The 27,074-nt window shown below is 35.4% G+C and overlaps 1 protein-coding gene across 1 annotated transcript; it reads right to left on the bottom strand.

Moving 5' to 3' along the window:
• LOC116173547 (cancer-associated gene 1 protein-like) lies at positions 1-27,074 on the bottom strand. Its single transcript, XM_031491068.1, has 3 exons — positions 26,896-27,074; positions 14,615-14,960; positions 1-651 (listed from the first exon to the last, which is right to left on the bottom strand). The coding sequence occupies exons 1-3, from the start codon at positions 27,072-27,074 to the stop codon at positions 1-3; spliced, it is 1,176 nt and encodes a 391-aa protein (XP_031346928.1).

Below are 27,074 nucleotides of genomic sequence, written 5' to 3'. Positions count from 1 at the left end.
CTAATTTGTTTGCTCGACACACAATTTCTTTTTAAGGGTATTCATCAAATCTTCCAACTTATTAATCCTATCTTCTGCCTCCCTATTGTACATGTTAAGATCCTCCTTCTCCTTCTTCATTTGTTTAACTAATTCTTTCAAAACGACATTCTGCTTCAATACAAAATCGAAATTACTATGAGACGGCTCTCGGCAATGGGGATTAGAATTTTCCTTAATAACCGCCCTCAACTCGTCGCACTCGAGCTCCAACTCACGTCTATCGCTTTCGAGGCGTTCATTGTTTGCGAGCAACCCTTTGTGCAACTTTTCCTTCTCCAGGCCCTCCGCCTTCAGTCTCGCATTTTCCGAAACGGCGATCTTACTTTGAGTAATTAAATTATAAACTTTTTCGCGGTTCGTGATTATCTCCCCATTTAAAATATCGTTCTCGCATTTCAATTTTTCAACTTCCCTCTCGGCGTTTTCGTAACGCATTTTTGTAGATTCAATTTCCTTATTTAAATTGCTGTTGATATTTTCCAAGTCGGTGATCTGCTTTTTGGTTGCGAATCGTTGCGAGTAATGTTCGGATTCAATTTGTCCCAGTTGGTTTCGTAATTTCATATTCTCCTCCTTAAGGGACTGTAATTGGTTTTCACCTTTTGATCTCTGGAAATATATAAAAGTGTTACTTCGGTATTAAAGAAAAAAAAGTGATGTGAAATATCTTATAAATACATATCTTTCTAAGAAGTGTGCTTTGTATTGCAGGCAAGCTTTAGGTAATTCATTTCTTATTTTGCGTTTCTCCCAAAGAAGTTGTCACAAACAGTCCAGTTTTCTTAGTTTATCGCATGATAATTCTAAATTTTCAACTTTAGTAGGTACAGACGTTTTAGTTTATGAGATCGAAATAAAATTTGTTGCATTAAAAAAACTGAGTTAAAGTAAAAGCTTGATTATGTCTCAAAAGACATCTCTGTTGGTACCAACATTGAGGAACCGGCAATAAACGTTTCACCGTTTCTTGTGGTACATAACATTTCCTACACTATCCTCTACGGCCATGTGTTTTTTATAATTGTTTGTACCAATTCCACCATCTTGAATAGGAAAAATGAATCCTTACGTTTCAGTATGCAAAGAATTGTCTGTGTAAGCCACGCTACTGACATTTCAACTTTGAGAAATTCCAATGTGTACCGACATTTTCCATGCAAAATATTGTTTTTCCAATTTGGTTCGCAATCAAAGTTTTTGATTTTGAGACTTGGGACCGAAAAATGGGAGTCTATACGAATAATATTATTAATCAATGAATAATTTAAATAGTACGTTGGGTACGCCAAAAAAAACTGCACTTTTTGATTGGAATATGCCACTTTCTGTGGTAATCGTTAATACCAAAAGGCAACTTTTGAGATAGGGAGCCACTCGAAAATCCGTGCAGGAAACCAAAATGGTGGCCGTCAAAATAGCGCCATTAGCCGCAATATATTTTTTTGTATCTCTGCTCCTAATAGTTCGATTTTAATTTTCTTTTTTTTTATTGAAAGCTCTTGTGGGAAGGAAACTTTTTTGGTATATAACATTTATCTCTAAAACTTAAGGATTTAGCATAATTTTAAAAAAAGTGCTTTTTTTACGAATTTGAATCACAAGTAAGCCCAACCCGATTTTTATGTGTAACTTGTCCACGTCAAATGTTAATATGTAAGGATTTGTATTATTCAGTACAATATTCTGACTCTTAAGGTCTGATGATGAATCGGTCTATACGATTCGAAGTCGATTAGCTAAAGAAATATTAAAATTCAATTATTTGAAAAACGACTTTTATTGTATAATTTGTATCGACAAATAATTCACTACGTCAAGAAAATAGTGGTTGCTATTTAAAAACAGTATGCCCCCTTTGACCGTGCAGAAGTATGCTACTGACCCCAAATTGAATGTACGTGGATTGGTAGCAAACTTTTTATAATTATGGATGTTATAAAAAGCTTCTTTAAAAAATGTTTTGAAGATAAAATTTTCACTCTATATAAAAAGCATATCCGGAAAACGGTTAGCCTCGCGGTTAGCATTACGAAAAAAACCGATAAGACCTACAAAAATAATTCTTTTGTTAAGGGATACCCGGGGATACCTATAAAAAAATATCAAAATGTATAGGCTGCCCTCGAGAAAACACCCTATATACCTAAAAATAGGTTTTAGGCTTCCCCTCAGGCTTCTCGTACCAACAAACCGTTATCATTAATCTCAACCATTGAGGCTCTATCGTCCGCTTACAGAAGGTGGATTCCCTGTATAATAAAAATGGTTCAACTTATATGAATAGGTATCTAAAACTTGGAAATCATAATATTCCGTTAATATTCTTAAAGAAAACCCTCGAAAAAACCCACGATCTGATAAATAAGCACTCCAAATTTCACATTCGTCGTAGCTTAAACCAACTAGTTAAATAAAATAGGATAAGTAAGAGCGAGAGTAAGAGTTAAAGTTGATATACTGAGTGTTTATTTAATTACTTTAAAAGCAGAATGTATTTTCTGTTTTTCAGAGAAAAAAATTGACGAGGCTTTTCCTTTCAATTTTCATAATGCTTGATCTCGTGCCTGATGAAACAAATATCGCGCATTTTTTCAAAAAAAAAACATGGCGGATTGAAATTTTCAGAACTTGCAGGGTAGATACAAGGAGTTTTGGGGTTGTATCGATTTAATTTCTAAACGATGGCCTTTTTTGTCGAAAAGACCGGGTTATTGCACAATTAAGAGCTTACTTGTGATTCAAATTCGTAAAAAAAACACTTTTTTAAAATTGTGCTAAATGTTAATAACTAAAAAGTTTCCTCGTCACAAGAGCTTTCAATAAAAAAAAAAGAAAATTAAAATCGGACTATTAGGAGCAGAGATACAAAAAAATATATTGCGGCTAATGGCGCCATTTTGACGGCCACCATTTTGGTTTCCTGCACGGATTTTCGAATGGCTCCCTATCTCAAAAGTTGCCTTTTGGTATTAACGATTACCACAGAAAGTGGCATATTCCAATCAAAAAGTGCAGTATTTTCCCTATTCTAGCCATGTACCCGACGTACTAAAAGGGTAAAATAATTTCGTAAAAGATTTGCATGATTTTTACCTACATAAATTATATAAATTTGTTAAATCACGTCCTCCATATTTTCTTTTAATATAAAGCCTTTCAATACAGGTTTTAGTATGTAGGTAATTACATTTTCTTAACATTTTCCTAGTTATTATCAAAAATTTCCTAAATGGCAGAATCTTCCAAGTTCGAGTAGGGCCCATAGATTCTAATAAATATACATCAGACACGAGAATCCCTCAAGGTTCAGTTGTAAGTGTAACATTGTTCTTAATGGCAATGAATGATATAACAACAAATAATACATATCCCGTAAAATCCCTGCTTTATGCAGATGACCTTGTTATCTATATATGTCCGGCAAAAATACGAACCACATACAAAACGAATTACAACTAACCTTAAATAGTCTAACCATGTGGACACAAACAACAGGATTTAATTTTTCACCTGAAAAACAAATGCATAAATTTTAGTAAAAAAACATCGACCTCAAAATCCTAATCTTCACCTTAACAACAAAAGCCTCATATATATAGAGAAAGTAACAGACTTAGGCATGATATACTTGATAGACGACTATCCTGAACTGCCCACATTAAAAAACTGAAAGCCGATGCAAACAAACCTGAAACATTTTGAAAATAGTCTCTCATCATTCATGGGGTGCAAATGAAGAAACCCTAATGGTACTCTTTGAAGCTCTAATACGAAGCAAAATTGATTACACTAGTATAGATCCAAAACATTAAAAGAAATCGACGCAATTTATAACGTAGGATTAAGAATGGTAACGGGGGCGCACAGAACAAGCCCTCTTCTGAGTATATGCTGTATTTCTGGAGAACTTCCTCCGAATCTTAGAAGAAATTATCAGCTTATAAAATATTTCATATCTCCAAAGGCAAATCCAAATCATATTAACCATAATTTATTACAACACTCTCTATACTAAAATAAATACAAATCAAAACCAAGAACAACTCTCCCTATCCCTATTAGAACAAAAGAAATTATGAATAAACTTAACATCAACTTACCACCTACTTACTCTTGTACCGAGAAAACTCTACCTTGGCTTATTGAACTACCAGAAATAAATATATCTCTCTCCAACCTCTCCAAACAACAAACATCCCCCAACAATATATAAACAAATGTTTTACGAAGTTTTAAATAAATTGAGTGACATTAGTTCGATCCCTACTGCAGAACTCTTCGCCCTCCAACACATCCATAGAAACCTACCACATAAATATCTGCTCATAACAGACTCTTTAGTGACAACCATCACTTAAACGACATACACACACTATTTACCAAAATAAAATCCACTAATACAAAATTAACCGTGCTCTGGATCCCCTCACACAAAGAAATTCGAGGAAATGATGAAGCCGACTAAAAAACCAAGTTAGCTACAACGCCTACAACCCTAAATGAAATAGCAAAAAGCTGCACCATGAACGATGTAAAAAACTCCATCAAACCCAAAATAATGGATAAATGGAACAATAACTGGCAGGCAGTAGAACCAAACAAACTGCGAATCATAAAAACCGATACAAAAAGATGGATTCCAACGAACAACCGCAACCTCATTAATTACATCATAACACAAAATCATCAGCAAATAACTGGAGAATTACTTGCAAACAGTTTCAATAACTACTTTATTTCAAGTACAAACAACTTAAAAAATAAATTTAGTCATAAAGTTGATAGAGAATATATCAAAAAACTTATTCCCATAAATAAGAAAACATTCTTTTTAAGCCCAGTTTGCAAAGACGACGTAAAAGGTGCTATAAAAAAACATTCAAACTCTAACGCTTCTGGTGACGATCTCTATTCAAACAGACTAATAAAAAATTGTGAAGATAGTCTTTTAAGTCGCCTTACTCATATAATAAATTTAACTTTTAAATTCTCTAAATTTCCAACCAAATTAAAACACGCAGTAGTACTTCCCTTCTTTAAGAAAGGCGAAAAAAGTGAATTTCAAAATTACAGACCCATCAGCTTAGTTTCTTCTTTCTCAAAAATTATTGAAATCATTGTTAATGATAAATTAATGGCGTTTTTCGTAACAAATAACCTTCTTAATGATAATCAGCACGGCTTTATGCGAAACAAAAGCGTAGAAACATCACTCTTCGCAATTATCAACAAAATAGTCGAAACCATTGCTAATAAATGTATTGCGTTAGGAGTTTTCATAGATATGAGCAAGGCTTTCGATTGCGTAGGTAGACCATACAATTCTGTTGGAAAAACTGGAAAGATACGGTATACGGGGTGCGTGTTTGGAGTGGTTTCAATATTTAGAGAATAGATACCAAACAGTACGATTAATTGAAAACAATGAAATTGTCCTATCAAATAGATTGAAAGTTAAAATGGGCGTGCCTCAAGGGAGTGTATTAGGACCAACACTGTTCATTATATACGTAAACGATCTGCTAAATCTTTTTACTTACAACCCTAACATTCACATCACTACATATGCGGACGACAATAATATATTAATTACCTGTCCAAAAAGTAGCGATATCCAACCAATTTTTAGTACAACTATGGATACTATTTTAGAATGGATGGAAACTAATAAATTGTGTCTAAATATAAACAAGACAAAATGCGTTCCTTTTGTTACAGCTAGATCTAAACATGACTTTCCCCAATACATTATCTATAAGGACTCGAAGATTGAGCTAGAGCAAAATACAAAAACACAAGTTACAGCCCTTTGAATTTTCTTTTGAAATTGACTAAATATTTGTGAAAGTATTTTGAGTTACAAATACAAATACTGCTTCCATAAAAGTATTTAATTACAAAGTATTTGAATACTTTAAAGGATTTTAATACTAAAAAGTATTTACAAAATCGAATACTGCCCAGCTCTGGTATGGACGCTAGTAAACTTCCCGAATGTTAGAGGAATCTCTATAGAACAACCATTCTGAATGTATACAACATACATGGCATATCCTATTGAACATCTTTTGCATATTACAGGAATATTCATGATATATCCAATTGCCAGTATACCAATATACATAGCATGTCTGATGCATATTACATGCATATACATAAGACATTCAAAACATATATACTGCGTATTATGTGAAGTCTGCCAAACTTATATCCCATGCACATACATCGGACATTTGCGACATACTTTTCCACATTCTATGGATATACAATATCCCACGTGGAATGTACATGGTATATGCAGTGTATATAGGTCTGCTACGTGGGCATCAAGTTATTGAATCTTCTTCTACTCACTTTCAATTTTATTTATTATTATTATTATTATTATTATAAGGGCTACGGAACAGATTTATATTAAGAAATCCCATTTTCCCCACAATTTTTAAATATGCTATGGCAGACCATTTCAATTGCAGCGTTGTGGGCGACAGACCTCCTTCAATGTAGGGAAAACACCCCTGAACTAAACCGTGAGGACCATATAAAAGTCATACATCAAGAAATTCCTCTTTTTGCCACTCCTGCAAATATATCCTGGCAGACCATCTTAAATATAGTGGCAGGCGTCTTAAGAATTTGAAAATAGAGATAAGCGCGCGACAGAAACAGCGATACATTCTATGCTTAATTTAAATGTTTATTCACAGTTTGAAATCCCTCATTAATGTAGTGTTAATTGTTAACAAAAAAGGTTGGTTGCCTTGCAGATTAGTTTCCTAATTGCAAAAGGTTTCACATAACTTACCCTTAACAAGTAAGCTCTCTGGATTTGGTAAACTTTATTTAAGAAAAACGTTGCAAAGCTCTAGTTATAGGCAATGTTATAACTCATTCGATAATTTCGTATAATTCGAAACATCCCTTCCATTTTGTGGAGTTGCATACCTATGTGTAAATTTTGAGTACCTAATGAATTTGCAAGTTCGTAAAACTTCTACGGACTAAACCTGCAATTACGGGCTCGAATAAATCGCTAATTTAAAGTTGTTTATTGGTTTTTCCTTGATCTGACGCTTTGCATTTCCAATCGCTACCGATCATGTAACGGGAGTAAATCCGCAGTTTAGATTATACGACGCTGTTGAGCTTCTTTTAACACGGAAAGCCCATTACATTTCCAAACTTGCAATGGACCTAAACACCTCAGTAATAATACCGTCTTTGTACTCCGATTCGTTTTGTTGGAATAGGTACTTCAAATTAGTCTTGTAGGACGTTGCACTTGCACATTAATGATCAGCATCTCTAAATGGATCAGACGGTTGCGCTTTTAGTCGCATAATCAGTATTTGCATACGCTATTCCTCTAAAGTGAGCGTTCTAGAGGCATTATTCCGTTCACAATACACTTGTGCCATTATTACTATGCAGGTAGTTTGCTATGTCAACTAGGTACTATAAAGGCTTTGAAACGGTAAAGCACGATCACTGTCTGCACGAAAATAAATTATAATCGGACTTTCTCTTGTTGGACGTAATAAAGCTACATTTGAAAATGTGGCCTTTCTCAAACTTTGCTTTAAGAAACGACCTACGTATAATAAAATCACATTATAACGGGCGTGCGAAAATGTCTATCCTTAATTCCCAAGAAGGTAAAATATTTGTGCGGGTGGTTTATACTACTAGAGAGATTGGCATAAAATTCCGAAGATATCACAAAATACTTTTATAAAAACACGCTGAAAGCTTTAGAGAGCATCTTCGCTTTCGCGGAGACAAACTTGGAAACTCTAAAACAACTTTTCTCAATTTCAAGGTACATAAAGGAATGCGGCTATTTTTTTAGCGTCGAGCAAAATGGTTTTGCCAAATTCGTGATACATTCGTAATCGTCCTTCGCGGATGTTATTATTAGGGATGTAACGTTCTGTGTTATTAAAGGTCTCCGCTTTTTCGAACTTTCAGCAATGTCTCGCGAAGGATACGGCTGAACGCAAGACAAGTAGCGATTAAATTGGCTGTAAAATGAAAAGGGTCTCTGATGCAGAAATTGCTCATCAGTTTGCCTTCAACTGAAATCGTTGTGACTATTCCACTTCAAACGATGAAAAACAAAGTTTCTTGCTAGCAAGGGCGTTTTCTAAAACTAAAAGTATAAAAACTTGAATTTGATGAATTTCAGTGAGCTTGGTGTTAAAGTCCTTGTTTCGGAGTAATTAGAACACATGCGTCTAAGCACGAGAATTAAAAACTGCCTTTTTGGTTTTTCCGCGCTACGGCTAATTTTAAGACCTCCTAATAAGAAATTTAGCGTTGGTGGAAACAGAATCCATGTAGATTTCAACAAAATGCACAGTTTCCCTGAAAATTATCTCACATCTCGGCGACAAGAGGAGGTCTATAGCCTTTTGGAGGTGAAGTTAACCAGAAGTTATGCAGCAGTTGAAGAACTGTTGGAAACTCACCAAGAGAATATAAGGGAACCCGATACAGATATATCGACGAATTAGGAAGCAAGTGGGAAGAGTCAAGAAAAGCGATCAGTAGCAACTCCCCATCAATTAACTTGCAAGACTGAGAATATGCTCCACCAAAAGCCATGAAAATTTGACGGAAATATCCAGACCATTCACCCTGTCAGCTTTATTTAAACCAGATCAACCATTTTCAGCCAATTATGAAGGAGTCTCAACCTTTGGCTACCGTATCTCGTCATTTCCCCAGAGGCGGTGGAAAATGTTTTAATGGGATAATTTAACAAATAAGGAAACGATTCAAGTAGCGAATGAAGAAGAAATATCCAGAATTAATTCAAATGGAAGAAATCAAGAAGCAAGTAAGAGACAACAATGACAAACAGGTGAATTACATTAAAGGAGGATACAAAAACGACAGTAGAGGGGATCGAATGCAAAAATTAACAACAATTCAGAAAACTAGGAAGGACCGGAAGATCCACTAGTTCTTCAAAAGATTCAAAGATCAAAATTTATTATCAATAGAGCAAGAAAAGGACACAATTTAAAATTCAAGATATTAAAGCAGTTAATCATAAAGAAGAAGAAAATTTAAGCAATTTAATTTAAAATTTAAAGAAGAAATTGAAAAAGATGAAGTATAAGAAAGAGTCAACCCATCATTTTAGAGAAGCTGAAGGGAGTAGGAGAGCCAGCTGAAGAAGTTAAAATTTGTTAGAAGAGAGAAGAAGCTCAGGAATGAAGAAACAAGAAGAGGATAGCCATTTTAGCGCACAAAAAAGGAAGGAATGTTACTACAAGACATGAACAAGAAGATGGAACAAAAAGTATATATCAAAGAAGATAAACTAAAATCAAAGAGAAGTAGAGTTGGCACATCATTTCAAGTTATTAGGAAGAATGAAGAAGGAATGGACGAAGAAGAATAAATTCAAAAAGCAGAAAAAAGAGAGACTCTAGAGGGATTTTTAAAGCAGAGGATGATCAGGGAAAATTATAACCCAGCGATAACGACAATACGAATGAAAATTAATTATGAAGACAAAGATTAAAAAAAAATTGGAAGGATTTCAGGAAAGAAGAAGTTGAAGAGATAAGATGGGATCTTATCAACTCCAGACAATAATTCTTTAAATGGCTCCTGGCGTAGAATGAAAGGAAGATAAAAGAAGGAAATAATAGTGAAGCGTGTAAATAGTTTGTTTTCTAGATGTAGTGAAGTTAGTTTACTGAAGACAAGTTATGTATTGATATATGTACAGTTTATACTTAATCAAGTTATACGAAATTAAGTGAAGTTTATGAGAAGGAGTTTATTGAATGTTATTAATGAAGATAAATGAAGTCAAGTCACTTATCATTTATTTCTTATTTTTTTTTTATGGAATAGGTGAGGGGTTGCATAAGTCAGTTTTTAGGAAGTTTGATTAGGATTTTAGAATGAATTTATGGGGGAGGATAATATTAGTACAGTTTTTTGATTTTGCTATTTTTAGGTGGGAAGTTTGTTAAGTAAGTAGGTTTGGGGTTTTTGATTGAGTATGTTTACTTTCTTTTAGTAGTTTTATTTTTTAAGACGTTCTTAAATTTTTTTTGGGAGAGCTCCCGTTTTTGTTGTTGTTTTTCATCAGGTTTCCTTGGTTATAAAAAACAGAAGAGATACTATAGCGGGTGCCGAGGCGGGTGCATTAAATTGGATATGATTCTTTCGATTTTCCAGCAGAAATAGGAATTTTTAAAACTGTGAAAGTCAAGGTTTTAGAATGTTCTCCCAGACAAATATTGATCGTGTTTGTCTTCAAGTTTTAATTTGGTTGGTTGGTTGGAGTCCCATAATGTACATCTCTGTTGGCGTAGTTCGAGCTCTTTGTTTTTAACCATGGATATCTCGGTTAAGTATCTGGTTTCCTTTAGTTAATGAGGCTTCTTGGATTGCATTTGAATGAAGAACCACCAGTTTTGAATTTTTTTAATTAAGTCACAGCCCTAAAACCCTCGTTCAATGGAACGAAATCCATCTTTTATTCATTTTTCAATCCTCTACCAAATGACACAGCACCAGAGAGCAGGAAAATACATGTAATTGATTAGGGACATTTATTGCACAAAGTGGTATGGGGGCGTGATCAACTTTTTCTGAAATCTTCCAGTAATAGGTCATAATATAAATTATAAGATTCTTCTCGAGAACCCCTCAGTGAAGGAACTTATTCATGTGTTTCAAGACCCAAAAGCAAAACGAGAAATAATCATTTTGGCGCTAATGCGAAATCCGATTTGGACAATTTAAGGTACATCATGCTTCAAGAACATACTTACAAATGCAGATTTCGCTTGGGCATGATAAAAATGCTGCTCAATGGGGCTGGAAGAAGGATGTTGTCGGGTCCACTCCAGTGCCCATGTTAAAGGAAGCTGCACGCCAGGACTTTATATAAAAGTCAGGAAAATGACACATTCCTGGCGAGGAAATATTAAAGTACGAAACCCTTTTGGGGCACTTTAGAAGACCTTTTGTGCTTTACAGGTAAGGTTTTTTTGAGTTCTAAGTTAGGCCGAAGGTACTTTTTTCTTAAATATTGTGATAATTAGCGATTTATTTTAATACAGAAGTTAACCGCACAGAATTGCTTATTTGCCAATTTATTTAAAGTTTTGCGAGATCCCGCAAATACCGGGATCCCGCGGGATTAACATCTAACAATCCCGCAAATACCGGGATTGAGATTTTGCTGCGGGATTGCATTCCCTACTAGAAACCAATTTCGAAAGAAAATTCAAAGGGCTGTAACTTTTGAACTAGTAGCCCAATCTTGGAACTGTTTGAAATTATGGATTCTACAGGCCACATTCTATAAGAAAATTTTTTTCCGGGTCGATCTGAGACAATTTTTTTTTCGGGGCTCAAAAAAAGGCAGTGTATAACCTTCCTTTTTTACCAAAAATCGACTGCACCAAAATTTCTCGGGAAAACACTTTTTCTTATTAATTTTGGTGCGTAGAATCCAAAACAATTCGTACTTTTTCGATCAGACTTCTCAATAAAAAGTTATAGACTAGAAATACCGGGATCCCGCATGCATTAATCCCGGGATAAATGCGGGATCCCGCGGGATTTGCGGGACTGAGGAATTTGTCGACCAAGGGGACGACTCTGTTTACTTTGTTAAAGAAACTGATAACGGCGAATTATTTTTTAAATAATTGTTAAACTTTTTTCGTTAAAAATGTACTATGATTTTTGAGGCACTTTAGAAGACTTTTTGTGCTTTACAGGTAAGGTTTTTTTGAGTTCTAAGTTAGGCCGAAGGTACTTTTTTGTTAAATATTGTGATAATTAGCGATTTATTTTAATACAGAAGTTAACCGCACAGAATTGCTTATTTGCCAATTTATTTAAAGTTTTGCGAGATCCCGCAAATACCGGGATCCCGCGGGATTAACATCTAACAATCCCGCAAATACCGGGATTGAGATTTTGCTGCGGGATTGCATTCCCTAGTCCGCACTGTTAAAAGCGCCTTAAAAATAGGCAAACCACGTAAAATACCCTAAATAAATTCTCCCTGGGTATTTGACAATTCCCTTCAACCTTCCTAGATGTAAGAAAATACAAAACAAACCCTGGACATACATTTTTGACCCATTTTATGGGCGGGTATTGAAATGCTACCTTGCGCTTAAGAAACCCGCTATAGCAAGTGCCGTCCGGGGTTGCGGGGGTGGCGGCATAGCTGAAATTGAACCTTAGGGTGTCTAGAACATCCTCTGAAAGTTTCATAAAGTTATCACAAAATGCAAGGTTGAAACATATTTTGGCTCTTAACCCCTGCACTAAGTAATTTCCTCATAGCGTTCACTTTATATGAACCTGGCAGAACATGTCATAATTTAAAAAAAAGGAGCATTAAATTCGGGAATAGGACACTTAATTAGCACCTAATTATAGATAGTTCACTTTTCATTTTCTTGGGTTTTAAAGGTAGTGTTCTGCTGAGTTCATATGAACCTGGCAAAACATGTAATAATTTTTTAAAAAAAGGAGCATTTAATTCGGGAATAGGGCACTTAATTAGCACCTAATTATGCAATATGTTTGATTGTGTTCTGCTGACCTTGCTCTGCTAGGTTCATGGACATTTTTCTGGGCGAGTACTTTAATTTTCCGACTTTTATAACTATTACTAAACTATATAATATTGTATGTAAAATGGCATATTTAGTGACATCAAATTTATAATTTAATATAAAGGTTTGGAATAGAAAGGAAGGTATACGTAACTCCACTTGGATACAATCTACCTTTCTGAGACACGCACTTGATTTTCAAGAACACTTATAACATCTTTCCTTTATACAGAAGCTATTTGGATATTTTTCAGAATTTTAACAGTATCTAGAGTGATTTATTGTGTCTCATCGAAATTTATATGTTGTCAAAATTTAGAGATTCAAAATTATTTTCTAGGTGGATAATGGTTTTGTTAGAATTTGAAAGAATAATAATTGATTAACTGCAGTGCAAGGGACGTGCATTTATTCCTGCGTGGTTTAATTTCTATGAGGCTTTGTTGTTTAATGGGTTTCGGAAACCTTTCGAGCCGAGATATCTGGCATTTATACCATTTCCCAAGAACTCATTTCATCTACAATAAGATTACTTCTTAAGAAAAGATGATGGACTTAATTACATCACGTTATATTAAAAAGGAGGCAATTAACCCCAAATCGAGCCCCAAATAGTGGGAATTCGGCATATATAAAACAAAAAGGAGATTCGTGATATAGCAATCGAACCGACGAATCACGAAAGAAATTAGCAATTGCTTCGCATTTTTGAGCGACAGAAGTATCTTAACCGTGAAAATGGTACTTGCATGTTTAAATTTCATCGTTTTCAAAAAGCAAGTACGTTTAGTTGGTAAGAAAAGATTTTTGGATAAAATTTCCATATTGAGACTCAATTATTATGAACGTTACAACAGAGAACCTCAAAAAAAGCTCAAAAGAATTAAGCATTAACCAATGTTCGAGCTGTTAACTTCAGAGATCTATCGCCGAATGTGCATTGAAAACTGCGAATGTAACAATAAACATAATCCATCAACTGTTCAGTTTAAAACATGAAAAAGGAAATCCAATATTCATACGACGAAGATAGATGAAGTAGTGGGAAGTTCAGATTAGATTCAATCGCTACAACGCAAGGGTTAGGTCAAGATGGCACTAATCCGGAAAGTAGACCGTTCACAATCGGAATTTTAATTAGTTCGCATAACTTAGATGGAATTCATTTGCACTTGGAACATGGAAAACGGTACACTTGAGCGTTTGGTAGTTATTTCCAACATGCGTATCGGACGAGACGAGAACTCAATGCAGAGAGTCAGAGCACAGTGAAAAGTTAGTGGATTTGATAGACTACACGTCTAGAACACTAATTTATATATGTCTATGCGCAGCGCGGAGGGTGAAGAGTTAAAATTGATCAATGTAGTCATAATTACCCTTCAAGCACATGCATCACTTATTATCTGGCAGCAGACATCAGGAAGGCAAATGATGTATAATCTAAAACTGAAATCGTGTACATGAATTCTGATTTGACGCAAACTGCATTCAAGTCTTCAGGAAATTTATTCAGAAATGTAACGCTAATGTGTTATTATCCAGCTTCGTGATGCGCATTATGTGCTGCATGTCAAATTGGAGACGTGTAACTAAAATCAATCGAGGATATGTCACTTAGTGTACCGAAAGCGGAAATATAATAAAAACATGTTCAATGCCGTATCTTATGTAGAATGCAGAAAGTATTATTTTCGTAGGTAATTGCACAAGTGCGTCAAAATTACCTACCGATAATTCTTTTGAAAGCAGTTGTCTAAAAACGGCATGAGTTTATTTTCTACACCGAAGGTGGAGGGCGATATTATTTTTCGTTTCGTTACGCGAATCATCGAAACTAAAGTGACCACTTTCGGAAAAAGATAGTAAGGAGTAACTACTCTCACTTGACTTTTCGTTGAATTTAACTGAATTTGCAATCGAATTGTTGCTATTGTATGCATACAAAAACTCCCACTACTCACCGCAACAATTGCCCTCTCCAATCGATCCTCCAAATTGCGAATTTTTTGCCGACCATCCCGATCGCGCTCCTCCAAGACGTTCTTATGGTGCAGTTCCAATTTCTCCACTTTCTCATCGTACTCACTTCGCAATTCCTCAAGCCGCCGGTTCATCCCCCGCTGTACATCGTCTAAAGTCTTCGTTAACGACGACACTGTTTGCTTGCAAATTTGTTTTTCATCATCTCGCCTAAGCTCGGACATTTGCAGGGCACTTTCCAGCTTTATTACGCTCTGGTTAAGCTCGTCGATTTCAGCCAGCCTCGCCGTAAGCGACTCTTGTAGTGTTTTATTTGCGACGCTGCATCTGTTTGAAAACAATCTCTGTCAAGCTTGCGGATCGGCGTCAAATTTCAATAAGCTTATCGTTAACGAAATTATTAAGCAAGCGGTGGAAGTAATCCTATTTGAATTGATTAAATTATTAATTAACCGGCGAGACTAAAACCTGTAACTGTATAAAGTTGAAGTGGATTGTAAATTTATTAGCTGTAAAGCAGTTTACGCTTTTAATAATTAAAGGGTTTTAATTTTATTTATACTACATGCCATTATTTCACAAGCAATTCGAACAGAAGGAACTTGCCATCTACTTGGTGCTGGGGAGAGGTTAATCCTAGCCCACTTCCACAACCACAAAAAGAGGTCCTCACTGCGCTACTTTAAAATAACCGAGTGGTGCGACTCATCTCAATCAAACAATTGAATTTTTACCAAATGTTTCCTTCGAGGTGTAATTTACTTTCAAGGTAGGGAAAATGTTTCTCACAGATCTAAATACATTGTAGAATTAAAGCGATAAAATGAAATAATAATAATATATATTAATTCCCAAGACAAATATTGAATTGTATAGGATACGTCAGACAAAAAAAATACAATTAAATACAATTTAAAAAATGTTGGTCATACACAATACAATGGACAAAAAAGAAAGAATGCAATATAAATTACACTAGAGATCCGCAATTTTTATCAATGCAATTTAGAAATTCATCAATTGTATATGGTGCATTGACTTGAAGAAATTTTTTTAAAGAAGTTTTAAAGCACTTTATTCTACCCTGACTTCTAAGTGTACTTGGAAGAGCATTAAATAATTTAATGCCCATTGACGTGGGAGAATTATGGGCAAGTTTAAGTCTTGTTAAAGGGGTGATAAATTGTTGTTTATTGCGCGTGTTGTAATTATGAAAACTGCTATGGCGTAAGAAATGTTGCTGATTATGGAAAATAAAAGTTAACAATTCAAGTAGGTATATAGAGTGATGAAAGTGTAAGAATATTCAATTTTTTAAATATCGGGCGACACGAATCATATTTCTTAGTACCCGCAATACATCTGACTATTCGTTTTTGTACCAAAAAACATTTTTTGCCGCGCTTGACGAGCCCCAAACAATTATTCCATACGACAATCTGGATTGAATTTGAGCATAGTAAATAGTAATAATTTAAAGTATGGTTCACATCCATTAATTCTTTAAGATTCCGTATCTGGTAGCAATAAGTGTTTAGTCCTTTAATAAGATTTTCGCAGTGACATTTCCAATTTAAGTTTTGATCTAAATAGATCCCCAGAAACTTCCCAGTGCCTAGAATATTAATGTTTTTGTTGCTTGAGTCAGACAAATGGTTATTTCCAAAAGTTGTAAACGGTAGGAAAAATGTTTTATCGTGATTTAAGAATAATTTGTTAAAATTAAACCAATTACTTAGCTTATTTAGAATCTCAACAGCTTTTGGATATATATTTTCTTGCTTCTTTCCGGATATTAATGCCGTCGTATCATCCGCATATAAAACCAAGCAATTTAAGAACATGACAATATCATTAATAAATAATAAAAATAAAATAGGTCCTAAAACAGATCCTTGTGAACCCCCATATTAACAGGCAAAGCTGTGGATAAAAATTTTGCAATAGTGGAACCGGTTTTAAATTTAATTTCTACTTGTTGACACCTTCCAGAGAGATATGATGAAAACCAATTGGCAACAACGCCTCTGATACCGTAAGTATTTAATTTTTCCAACAGTAACAAGTGATCAACAGTATCAAAAGCCCTGCTGAGGTCACAAAATATAGCAAGGACATTCTGTTTTTTATCAAGAAGTGAAATGATGTCGTTAACAAAGGAGTTAATGGCAGTAATTGTCGATTTCCCATTGCAGAACCCGTGTTGTTTATTACTTACAATGTTATATTTAACAAGGTGACTATTTAGCCTCTCTAACATGGCGTATTCAAAAACTTTTGACAGCGCCGAGCTAACAGAAATTGGTCTGTAATTCGAGCAATCTCGTGAGCAACTTTTTTGTGAACGGGATGCACGGTTGACAGCTTAAGTTCTTTCGGGAAGACACCGTTTGAAAAAGACATATTGACTAAATGTGTGACAGGTTTTATTATAATATGCAAACTTGACCTTAGCAAAGAATTAGGTATATCATCGGGGCCCGAGGAATGTTTATTTTTTATGCTTTTTTTTAAACAATTTAATAATTCCGTTTCACTAAAAGGCAGTGCACACATACCTTCGCAAATAGTCATATTAGACTCAATGATTTTGAATGAGCTTTTTGACGATTTATATGACTTGTGGGTTTCTTATTCCTTATGGGCGCCATATTTTAAATAAATTAAAGCTAAAATAGCATATTACATGGATTCCAAGCAGTTGTGAGAACAGTCATTTATTGTCCCAAAATTATTTTTGTTTTTATGAATTTCTAATGTGTAATATATATCTAAAAGTAAATGGAAACGCCATAATATTTAATTTTTTAAAAATAGGTCGGCAATGTGTACGATAGTCAGCGTTTACGGTGATACGAATTTTTTTGCAATAAAAACACCTTGTAAATGTGAATGGTTATACAAAGTGATTGTTTTAAATGTTTTAAAATAAGTAGTGATTTAGATAGCTTATATAAAACTAAGTCAATGTTTTGAGTTTTTTTCAAGACCAGCGATAGGATTTTACATGCTAATTTTTCAACACCCAAATTCTCGAATGCAATAATGAAGTATGCCACATACCCATCAAGATACGGGTATCTTTCAATTTTAGATGTCATTATTAAGATTAACGCAGCAATTCTTTTTTACTTTCCTCACTAGAGAGGAAAATGACATTTTCTTCACACTTTTTAGTGACGAAGGTATAGTTGCTTCTAAAGTAGTTTCAGAAAAAGATTTGTAATTCTTTCTGTTAAATTCTTATTGAAACTTTAGAGACCAAATATTATACTGACAAAATTAAACAATATAGTGATGAAGAGTCATTAACAAACTTAATAAAAAGAACACAGTACCTAATTAAATCGACAAATTCAAATTCCAACGCTACATTAGTCAATTTAAATCACAACGATAAAATATTAATAGGAAACCGAGCGGAAAACAAATAAAACTGAAAAGGTCTCAAACGAATAAATTAATAAGATTTAAAGGCAGCTATAAACTATCGTATTTCTGTGTTTAATTTAATTAATATCAGCTAGAAACCATATCCGTATATATAATAACTAGTATGGTTGAAGTAGATATATATCTATTCCCAGAATCCGCATTTAGTGTTACGATTTTCAAATTTTCAACGTTGAAACTTGGTAGACTACCTGAACGTTTAAATTGGGCGTTAGATCTTGTAGTTCGAATCTAAATACCTATCACAAACCTCAACCTTTAGTATTTAAAAAACTGCAAACTCGAAGTTTTTGTCAATTAGCAAACCTAACTTCATGATTTAATTAAGGTTGTTGTACTCTTCAATTTTTTTGGACTTTTTAGATTTTTAATTTAAGCGTTATTAAACCTTTAACATTTAGAAAATGAACCAACCTCACAGTACAAATCTTCAAAATCTAAGCTTCAAGCTTTGAGTAACTAAAAGGTGCCAGTTTGGTGTGAATCCTGCACAATATAAGGGAAGACCTTAATTTGTGGAAACATAATTTATCTACCTCTTTCAATTATCTTAATTGCCTAGATCAATAGGGTGGGAGGGTACCTAAAATGTTAGACTGGTGCGACTCGCCAACGGAATCTGGCAGTGGTGGATGGAACTTGAGGTTCATTAGAGATCCACTTACGAAGTTCGAAACAACCACTTTTAAGAATTGATGATATTTCTTTGCAAATATTAGTTAAATCTGTTTTAATGAATCAGATTCTGTAAGTGAATCATCAACATAAAAGTCAGTTTGGATGACCTTAGAGGCGGCTGGATAAGTATTGATATTCTCTAAAGCTAGTTAAAACAAAGATCTGATAGCCAAGTAGGAAGCTGAAGAAGTGCCATAATGCGACAGTATTTAATTGAAACTCTGTGAGAGGATCTGAAGATTTTTTTCTCCAAAGAATCTATGGAAGATTTCTCTGTGAAGGTTTAATTAAAACTTTTCGATATATCTTACATACGTCAGCTGAAACGACATATTTATGTAATCTGAAACGGAATAAGATAAAAAATAGCTCTTGTTGGATGGTCGATTTGTATGTCGTTTAAGGACCAACCTGAGGATGAAGAACAAGACCCATCGAACACAACTCGAAGCTTGGTAGTGAGTGAATCAGCCTTTACTATCCCATGATGTGGCAAAAGAAATGTGTATAATTCTCGTATTTCGGAGTTTCGCTGAAGTTTTCGTTCAAGATTGTAAAACCGCTGAAGTGCTACTGACCTCGAATCACCTAACTTAGGAACAGGTTCTTTGAAAGGAATTGAAACTACGAAACGGCCTAACTGGTCTGTATAATGAGTTGAAATAAAACTTGCTTCACAACTTTTCTCATCTGGAAAATGAATTAAATCTATACAATCCTCTATTTCCCAGAAGCGAGAAAGCTGACTTTGTATACCTAGTAAAATTTTGTAAATGAATTTTAGAAGAGTTTGAGCTATTCGAAAAAACACCTTTTATAAGTGGTCCACCCACTATCCATCCAAACATGGTCTTATGAAGAAAGGGACCTGAAGGATTGAGACGGATTTGACCTATACATGCAGGAGATTCAGAAACAACATCACATATTTCCGTAACAACTAAATAATCAAGCAGAGCTATAAATGGAGTATTTTTTCAACAAATTTGAATTTTACAAATGGAGTGGATTCTGGATTCTACCTTGAAAGCCCCTGAAATTGTAATATTAATGGGATTAAGTGGTAATCCAAGTCTCTGACAGAAATCTGAATTAATGAGGTTAGACTGGCTCCCTGGGTCTGCAATCTTGACGATTTCCTTTTGTATCAATTACCTCCAACAAGATTGTTGATAAAAGTACCTGTTTTGAACTTAAATTGAAAGAAACCAAAAACTGTGTAGCATGTGTTTTAGAATTGACCTCTGATTGAATAACATGTAGAAGGGAATGATGCTTGACAGTGCATTTTTTGCAATGGCCGAAATTACAATCATTCAACTGATGCCCACGATTTAAACAATTTACACATAAATTGGATCTGTTGACCAAATCAATTCTTTCAGGAACGGACAACTTTAAGAATTTTGTGAAAGTGTAAATTTTGTGATTTGGAGGATTGCACGCTGAACATAAACGGTTTGAAGTATGAAAGCTTTTTTGAGTATAGGGATTAAATGTTTGTTTAGAAACTGTTTGCGATTTGGACGATTGTGCCTTTACTGTTTCGGCTGAATTTGCCTCTGTATTCTTCTCTTCCAGTTTCTTAAGCATTTTTGCCTTTTGTTTTAAAAATGAAAGTAAATTCCCTAAATTGGATGAATCATTTCGAAATTCTTTAGATTCCCCCTCTGATTGTCACTGGATCAAGTTTTGTAAATATTAAATATGTAATTAAAGTATCCCAAGATTCTGTGGGTTGTCCTAATGCTTTTAAAGACCTTAAGTGCATTCTTACATGGTCCACTAAATGGCTGAGATTTTTTGAAGATTCCTTTTTGATAGTTTCAATATCAAATAAAGCTTTAGTATGTACATGTAATAATGCTATTTTATCTGTAAATTGTTCACATAATAATTCCCACGCTATTGAGAAATTGTCATTTGTAACTTGAATATTGGCTATACTTTCAAAAGCTTCACCCTGTAAGGCTCTCTTTAAATAATGAAAACGTTGAACATTACTAATACGACTATTAATATTAATTAAGCTGTCAAATGAATCTCTAAATTGTAACCAGTCACTGGACTCACCTGAAAATGTTGGTAAATTTATTGTAGGCAACTTTACTTTCGAGTACTGTATAAAGTTTTGATTATTATTTGAGTTAGAACCTGAGCTTGCCTCATTTTCTGCATAATTGCCTTGTAATAAACCTTGCGCACTATTGTTGAATGATACTCGTTTTCCAATTGTTCACGGGCATTATATTCACTTTCCAAATCTTCATCCTTGATTAGACATTCAATTTCTAATTGTATAGCAAGAAATTCATCCAACAAACTCTCATAAGATGAAATTCTGTTTTTAATTTCTCTCCCGTAAAAGCCTTATTTCGCACGCATTTGAGTGTAGATTGCGATTCAGGCGAGGATTCAGGTATAATAAAAAATATCTTAAATATCCTCAGCGAATTAAAAAGCCCACCGTCTGTATCATCATTTTTCATTTGCTCCTAATTTTGGTACAAACATAGTCAGTACTTTTATGCGATGAATATAAGATTGATTTCGTCCTGCCAAATTCTTCGGTGGCCTAAAGCTTAAGTATAAAAGGTGTCACTCACTTACTTTAAAGTAACAAATGAAAATGGACGTGACGCAAACGACTCCTCGGACGTTCAGCTTGTTCTCATGTTTACATCTATTGACAGGTGTAGGCCCAATAAGAATTCAGCTGTGAAAACTTGCCTTTTCCATTTCTGTTTACTAGGAAAAAGTGAACATTCCTGTTTAGCATCTGCGCGACCGCCTCACATAAATTACAATTTTAGGATACAGCTTTCTGCAGATCGACTTGTATCTATACATACATTAAATTATCATAAATATCACAGCCATAAATAACGCCGAATTGTCATAATGTAAGATCTAAAAATTTGCTGGGTTTTGTAAAATGAAATATTACCGGCAGGAATTCCGGCAGTTTGATTTATATTTTGAGCTTTTGAATGTAACTTTCACATCTACGAGGCGAATGAGAATGGGAACACATACGGTTTCGTATATAAATTGTTTTGCTAAATGACACCAACTAAGATATTAATCAACAGATCATCCCCAAGAAGGATACGGTAGCGGTAGAGGCCCGATTCGTTTCCTTTCCGATTTAAGCAATTTATTGGTCGGGAAATATGAATATGGTGCAAAATAAATTGTAAGGAAATGGGATTAATGAGATGGCGAGATGTGTTAACAAATTTCTTTGTCTTTGAGTCACGAACCGAATACCAATACCATTATTTCATACCGGTATTCAATAGTATTATCAGTTGTGCACAGTTAAACTTTGTAAGGGACGTGACTATCCTCCCAAGGTGCGGTTTTCGATCGGTTAGTACATTCTCATCCCCTATATCGTTCGCGCTCAAAACACGTTCACGCTCTGTAAACATTTTCGTACGCTTTCTTATGGATTAGCAAAATACGCAGTTAAAGTTCATAATCTTATTTTATATTCACCCTATAATATCAACACATTTACAGGCACGTGGGTGTTGCGAAAACGGGACGAATCGCGGAGGCCGGCTTGCGCACTTTGTGTACATGCAAACAAATCGACTTCTCCTTTCCTCATTTCCGCATTTCAACCTTGCAATTATTTTAATGTTTGTCTTTCTCTCCGTTAAACACTAAGGCACCCCATCCGTTATCAGCTCCCTATACTTTTCGTTTCCTCTTCAAATTCTTGATCCTCACTATCCGCAGGTGTACCTTTTTGCAAGTTCTTTTTCCATTTCCCCTATTTCTCTCGTCCTTGCGCCCTCTGGCCCTACGTATCCTTTTCTCTCGTTATAGTTTTTTCTTCGTTCCCACCAAATCCCTTTTGTGTTCATCCTCGTTGCTAACCCTTCTTTCATCAATTTGCGTTCTCCTTTCGTCGAATCTTATACTATCTATCATTATCTTTTTCCATTTTTATTTCTTCCTCTAGTGTGTAATTTGGTGTCCTTCTGTTTAGTCTGAGTACCCATTTGTAGTACCTTCTTTGTATTCGTTCCAATTCATCCCAACACCCCTTTTACCATTGCGTCAAAAAAGTGTTTTTTTAATCTGAAAACATTTTTAAAATTCTCTCTCCTTGCCTCATCGCCACTTCTCCCTTTTTTCTTAATTTTGTGCGTTTGCATTTGATATCCTAGTATCCTCCGCCCTTTGCCATTTCCACTTCCATTCTATCATACTTTTCCTACTTTCCCTTTCTCAAATGTTCGATTTTGGAAAGTTAATTCCATTCCTTTTCTTTCCCAGTTGCTCTTTATTCTTCTCCGCATTTAGTTCTTCTATTGTTCTTCTCTTGCCAACAATACTGTGTCATCCAAGTAAGTCAGGGACCATATCTCCTTTCTTCCCGTCACGATTCCTCCACTTTGACCCTGTCTTAATATAAGTGGGCATCCCTGTATCAATCCTTTTATTTTCTAGAACACTTCTGACTCCTTCCCTCCTATCCTTACCCTATTTCTTGTCTACATATAACTCCTTAATTCTGTTCTTTAACAATTGTATATTTTATCATCCTCCATCATTTCCCATACTTTTTCCCTTTCTACTCTGTCAAACGCTGCCCTTAGATCCGCCTTTTTTTCCAATTCATTTTCCACCATTATATACCGTGTGGCCTAGATTAAACGCACCATGGTCACCTACCTACAGAATCAAAAAGCGACGGGACGGCACCTGTGCGGACCTCGGGCATAGGGACACTCGAGAAGGTGATTGAAAGTTAGGTAAGTTTTAGTGAGGTTAGGTTAGAGTGCTAGTTAGGTTAGGGCAAATTAGTTTGTCAAAATTTTAGACGCCTAAACCAAATTGGCCTAACCTAACTATCACACTAGTCTAACCACACTAATATTTTATCCTAACCTTCAATCTCCTCGCACGTTATATTCTCCTGATACAAGATTTTTGACCTAACCTAACTGTCACTCTAACCTAACCTCACTAATATTTTATCCTAACCTTCAATCTCCTCGCACGTTATATTCTCCTGATACAAGATTTCTGACCTAACCTAACTGTCACTCTAACCTAACCTCACTAATATTTTATCCTTACCTTCAATCTCCTCGCACATATATTCTCCTGATACAAGATTTCTGACCTAACCTAATTGTCACTCTAAGCTAACCTCACTAATACTTTATCCTAACCTTCAATCTCCTCGCACGTTATATTCTCCTGATACAAAATTTCTCGTGTAACCTAACTAGTGTACTCTAACCTAACCTCACCCTGAATTACCTCGTGTGAGAACAACAATTCCCTTTAGTGGTTGAAACTAGGGTTGAAAGAGGTGGTTGGCAACTGCACATCTAAAGGTAGTGCATAAAAACACTGCTTTCCTAGGCTCCTCAACGCCGGTGTCAGTATTCAAATTCCCCTATAATTGTTCGTACAGTCCCCGTCTCCCTTTTTGTACCTACCACCCCTTCCTTCCATTTTTCCGCTAATCCTCCTCCTTTCCATATCTTGTTTATTAGTATCCTTAGCTTCTCATTAATAGTATCTGTAGCGAAAATCCATGCCTCAAATAATATTTTGTCTCCTCTCTGCCGCCGGCTATTCCTTCAGTCTCTTTAATTGTTGCACCATCTCTTCTTTTGATATCTCGTCTCCTTCCACCCTCTCTTTCCTCATACTCTATCGTCTATCCCATACTCTTTCTCTCTTTCTTCCCTTGTAGTACCTTCATAAAGGGCTGCTTCTAGTCCTCGACTTGTATGTGTTTTCTCTTTTCTCTGTTAATCATCTTCCAAAAGTTCTTCTCTTTTTTTATTTCCCTGATTTCTTTTTCATATTCTTTCTGCTTCTTCATATTTTTTTCTGGCATATTTATTGTTCCTTTTTATAGCGTATTTTCCAAAAAGAAAATGAATGCTATTGTCCGGAATTTGTCCGTCTGTACCACTACTGACTACCCTCCTGTTTAAGCTTTTTCGTTGTGGTTTCTTTCATATAGGGTGTAGTACTAACAGCCCCCATGACAATAATGACAAAAGATTTTTTGGATTATTCACTAGCTTTCCTGATTACTACTGATACTGTGTGGGGAAAATGTGCTTTGGTCGATCGCGAGTGACCATCTTTTTAACTTGTTTTATTCTCTCCTTCTCCTATTATATCTTCCTTTCTTTTTCTCTCCATCCTCTGTATCTGTTTCTCTCTTCTGTGCATTCTCTGTCCTACCACTCTTTTCTTTTATCTCTCCCTTCCTCTTTCTTTACCTGTTTCTATATTATTTCCTTTTTAATACAATCCTCCATATATTCCACACCTCTGTGCTCTCGCCTATTTTGTATACTTGCCCCTCAAGTCTCCTGTAGTCCTCCACCTTGTCTCTTGTCCATAATTGTATTTCCAGTAACAACTCCTCCTCATGAACTTCTGAATCTTGTGTTGCTCTTCCCATCTTCATGCAATTTCCTTTATTCCCTGTTCTGAAATCCCCCACCCCCCTCTTCCCACTATTAGCCTCTCGTCCTCATATTTGTTATTTTTTTAACTCTTTCATTTCTTTTCTGTTATATATCGTTATCGCGCCCATCATCTTCCCCTCTACTTCCACTTGTCATTGCTATATGCCTTCTTCCTCGTACGTTTCATTCCCCCATTTCCTTATATGTTTTTTACCTCTGTTAAACTGCCTCCTTTGGATCTTCCCCTTTTGCGAGTGAGTTCCTCCATCTGTATTCATCCGGTATCATATTCTTTATTTTCTCCCAGTTCTTTTCTTCTATCCATGATTCCACCACTTCCAATTACTTGCTATCCCCGCCAAATTCCAGAACAACATCTTCATGTTACTCATATTCCTTTCCATTCCGCTTTACTCCTTTCTTTTGCTGTTCGTGTCTGTTTTCTTAACTCTCCTCTCTCTCCCTGCCCTCTCTTTTATTGCTCAAATCTCCCCCAAACCCAGCCTTTCCCTTTCCTGTTTAGATCCTTTTTGGTGTCGCTAATCTTTACTTTTTGTTACTCCAACTCTATTCTATGTCTTCCACCATTGATTTCCTACATCCCCATTTTTTTACCCTTTCCTCTTTCTCCCTCCGTTCTCTCTAAATTCTCTCTGTACGCTTCTTTCAGTCAGTACGCTATATCTGTATGTCCGGCTTCTTTTTAACCTTCCCTTACCTCTCATTAGTTCCCTCTTCTTTTCCCATGTTAGTTCCGCGACTATTTTATTTCCCCCTAGATCAATTGTCCTCGCCTCTACCTGTAGCTTTTCTTTCAGCCATTGCTATATTCTCTCTTTCTTTCCCTTTTCCCGTCTCTCCTTTATCGTTATGTTGTTCTTTATTTTTTCTCATTCTTTTCCCGCAGAACACAGAATGTATGTTTCCTTTTTTTTATTTCCAAAATCAACCTAATTCATTTCTCTCATAGCATGTACTCCATCTCTCCGGAAATTTTGCTTTTCCTTTTGTCTTTTATCCATTTCTTCTTTCCTCTCTGTTCGTTTTCGCATAATTATCATAATATTTTTTCTTCCCTCGCTTAGGTATTTCGGCAACGACTTCTTTATCCGCTCCTTCTACCTACCGTTTTCTCTCTCTCTATTTTCCCCCCTCTGTAATATCTATGTCCGTTTTTATCAGTTCATCTTCCATCCTTTCCTTTAACTGAAGTCGTAATCCATTACCAATAGACAATAATACCACTGTGTGGTCATAATGTCTTTATAGAGTCACTGAATCTGCACCAAGTTAACGCCCCCCCCCCCCCGGAGGCGCGCTTGACGGAAAAGCTATCGTAAGTGAATCCCGTTTCCCAGATATGACTAACTGGCAGATCTCGTGAGTTATTATTCTGGTTCGTTTTGAAATGAAATCCCTGTAAGTTAGGGCGAGCGAAATGGATGTAATCTAATGTAAATCTACTATTAACAGTAAATTGAGCATCCAATAAGTTGGTATCTCTCGTGGAAAAGATAAAACAAGAGAAAAGTGGTAAATATAAAGGTAACACAAGCTAAAAGCGCTATCTGACACTTTGTAACGGCGTCGTAATCGAGGCCGTGTTCACCTGACTTGTTACTTATCTAAAGCTTACGTAAAAAGCACAAACAAATACAATAGTAACAGCTTACCGTTGAATTTCCAAATCCTTCAGCCTTAACAAATTCAAGTTGTGCTTAAAGTCGTTCTCTAGATCGCTCAAGTCCTCGGCTAATGTGGATTTTTTTAAGTGCTCCATGTAGACTTCAACACTGATACCGCACTCCAATAGTTTGGGCGAATTACACGCGCTGACACGTGGAAATGACAT

Source organism: Photinus pyralis, unplaced genomic scaffold (genome assembly GCF_008802855.1).
Source record: "Photinus pyralis isolate 1611_PpyrPB1 unplaced genomic scaffold, Ppyr1.3 Ppyr1.4_LG6, whole genome shotgun sequence".
Taxonomy (NCBI): domain Eukaryota; kingdom Metazoa; phylum Arthropoda; class Insecta; order Coleoptera; family Lampyridae; genus Photinus; species Photinus pyralis.
Note: the sequence above shows the minus strand (reverse complement) of the source record. Positions and strands in the feature narration are given on the sequence as shown.

Excerpts from the sequence above, each read along its gene's own strand:
- LOC116173547 (XM_031491068.1), bottom strand. The coding sequence starts at position 27,074 with ATGTCATTTCCACGTGTCAGCGCGTGTAATTCGCCCAAACTATTGGAG. Across the intron at positions 14,961-26,895 it reads AAGGATTTGGAAATTCAACG|ATGCAGCGTCGCAAATAAAA; the intron begins GTAAGCTGTTAC and ends GTTTTCAAACAG. Across the intron at positions 652-14,614 it reads TGGAGAGGGCAATTGTTGCG|AGATCAAAAGGTGAAAACCA; the intron begins GTGAGTAGTGGG and ends ATATATTTCCAG.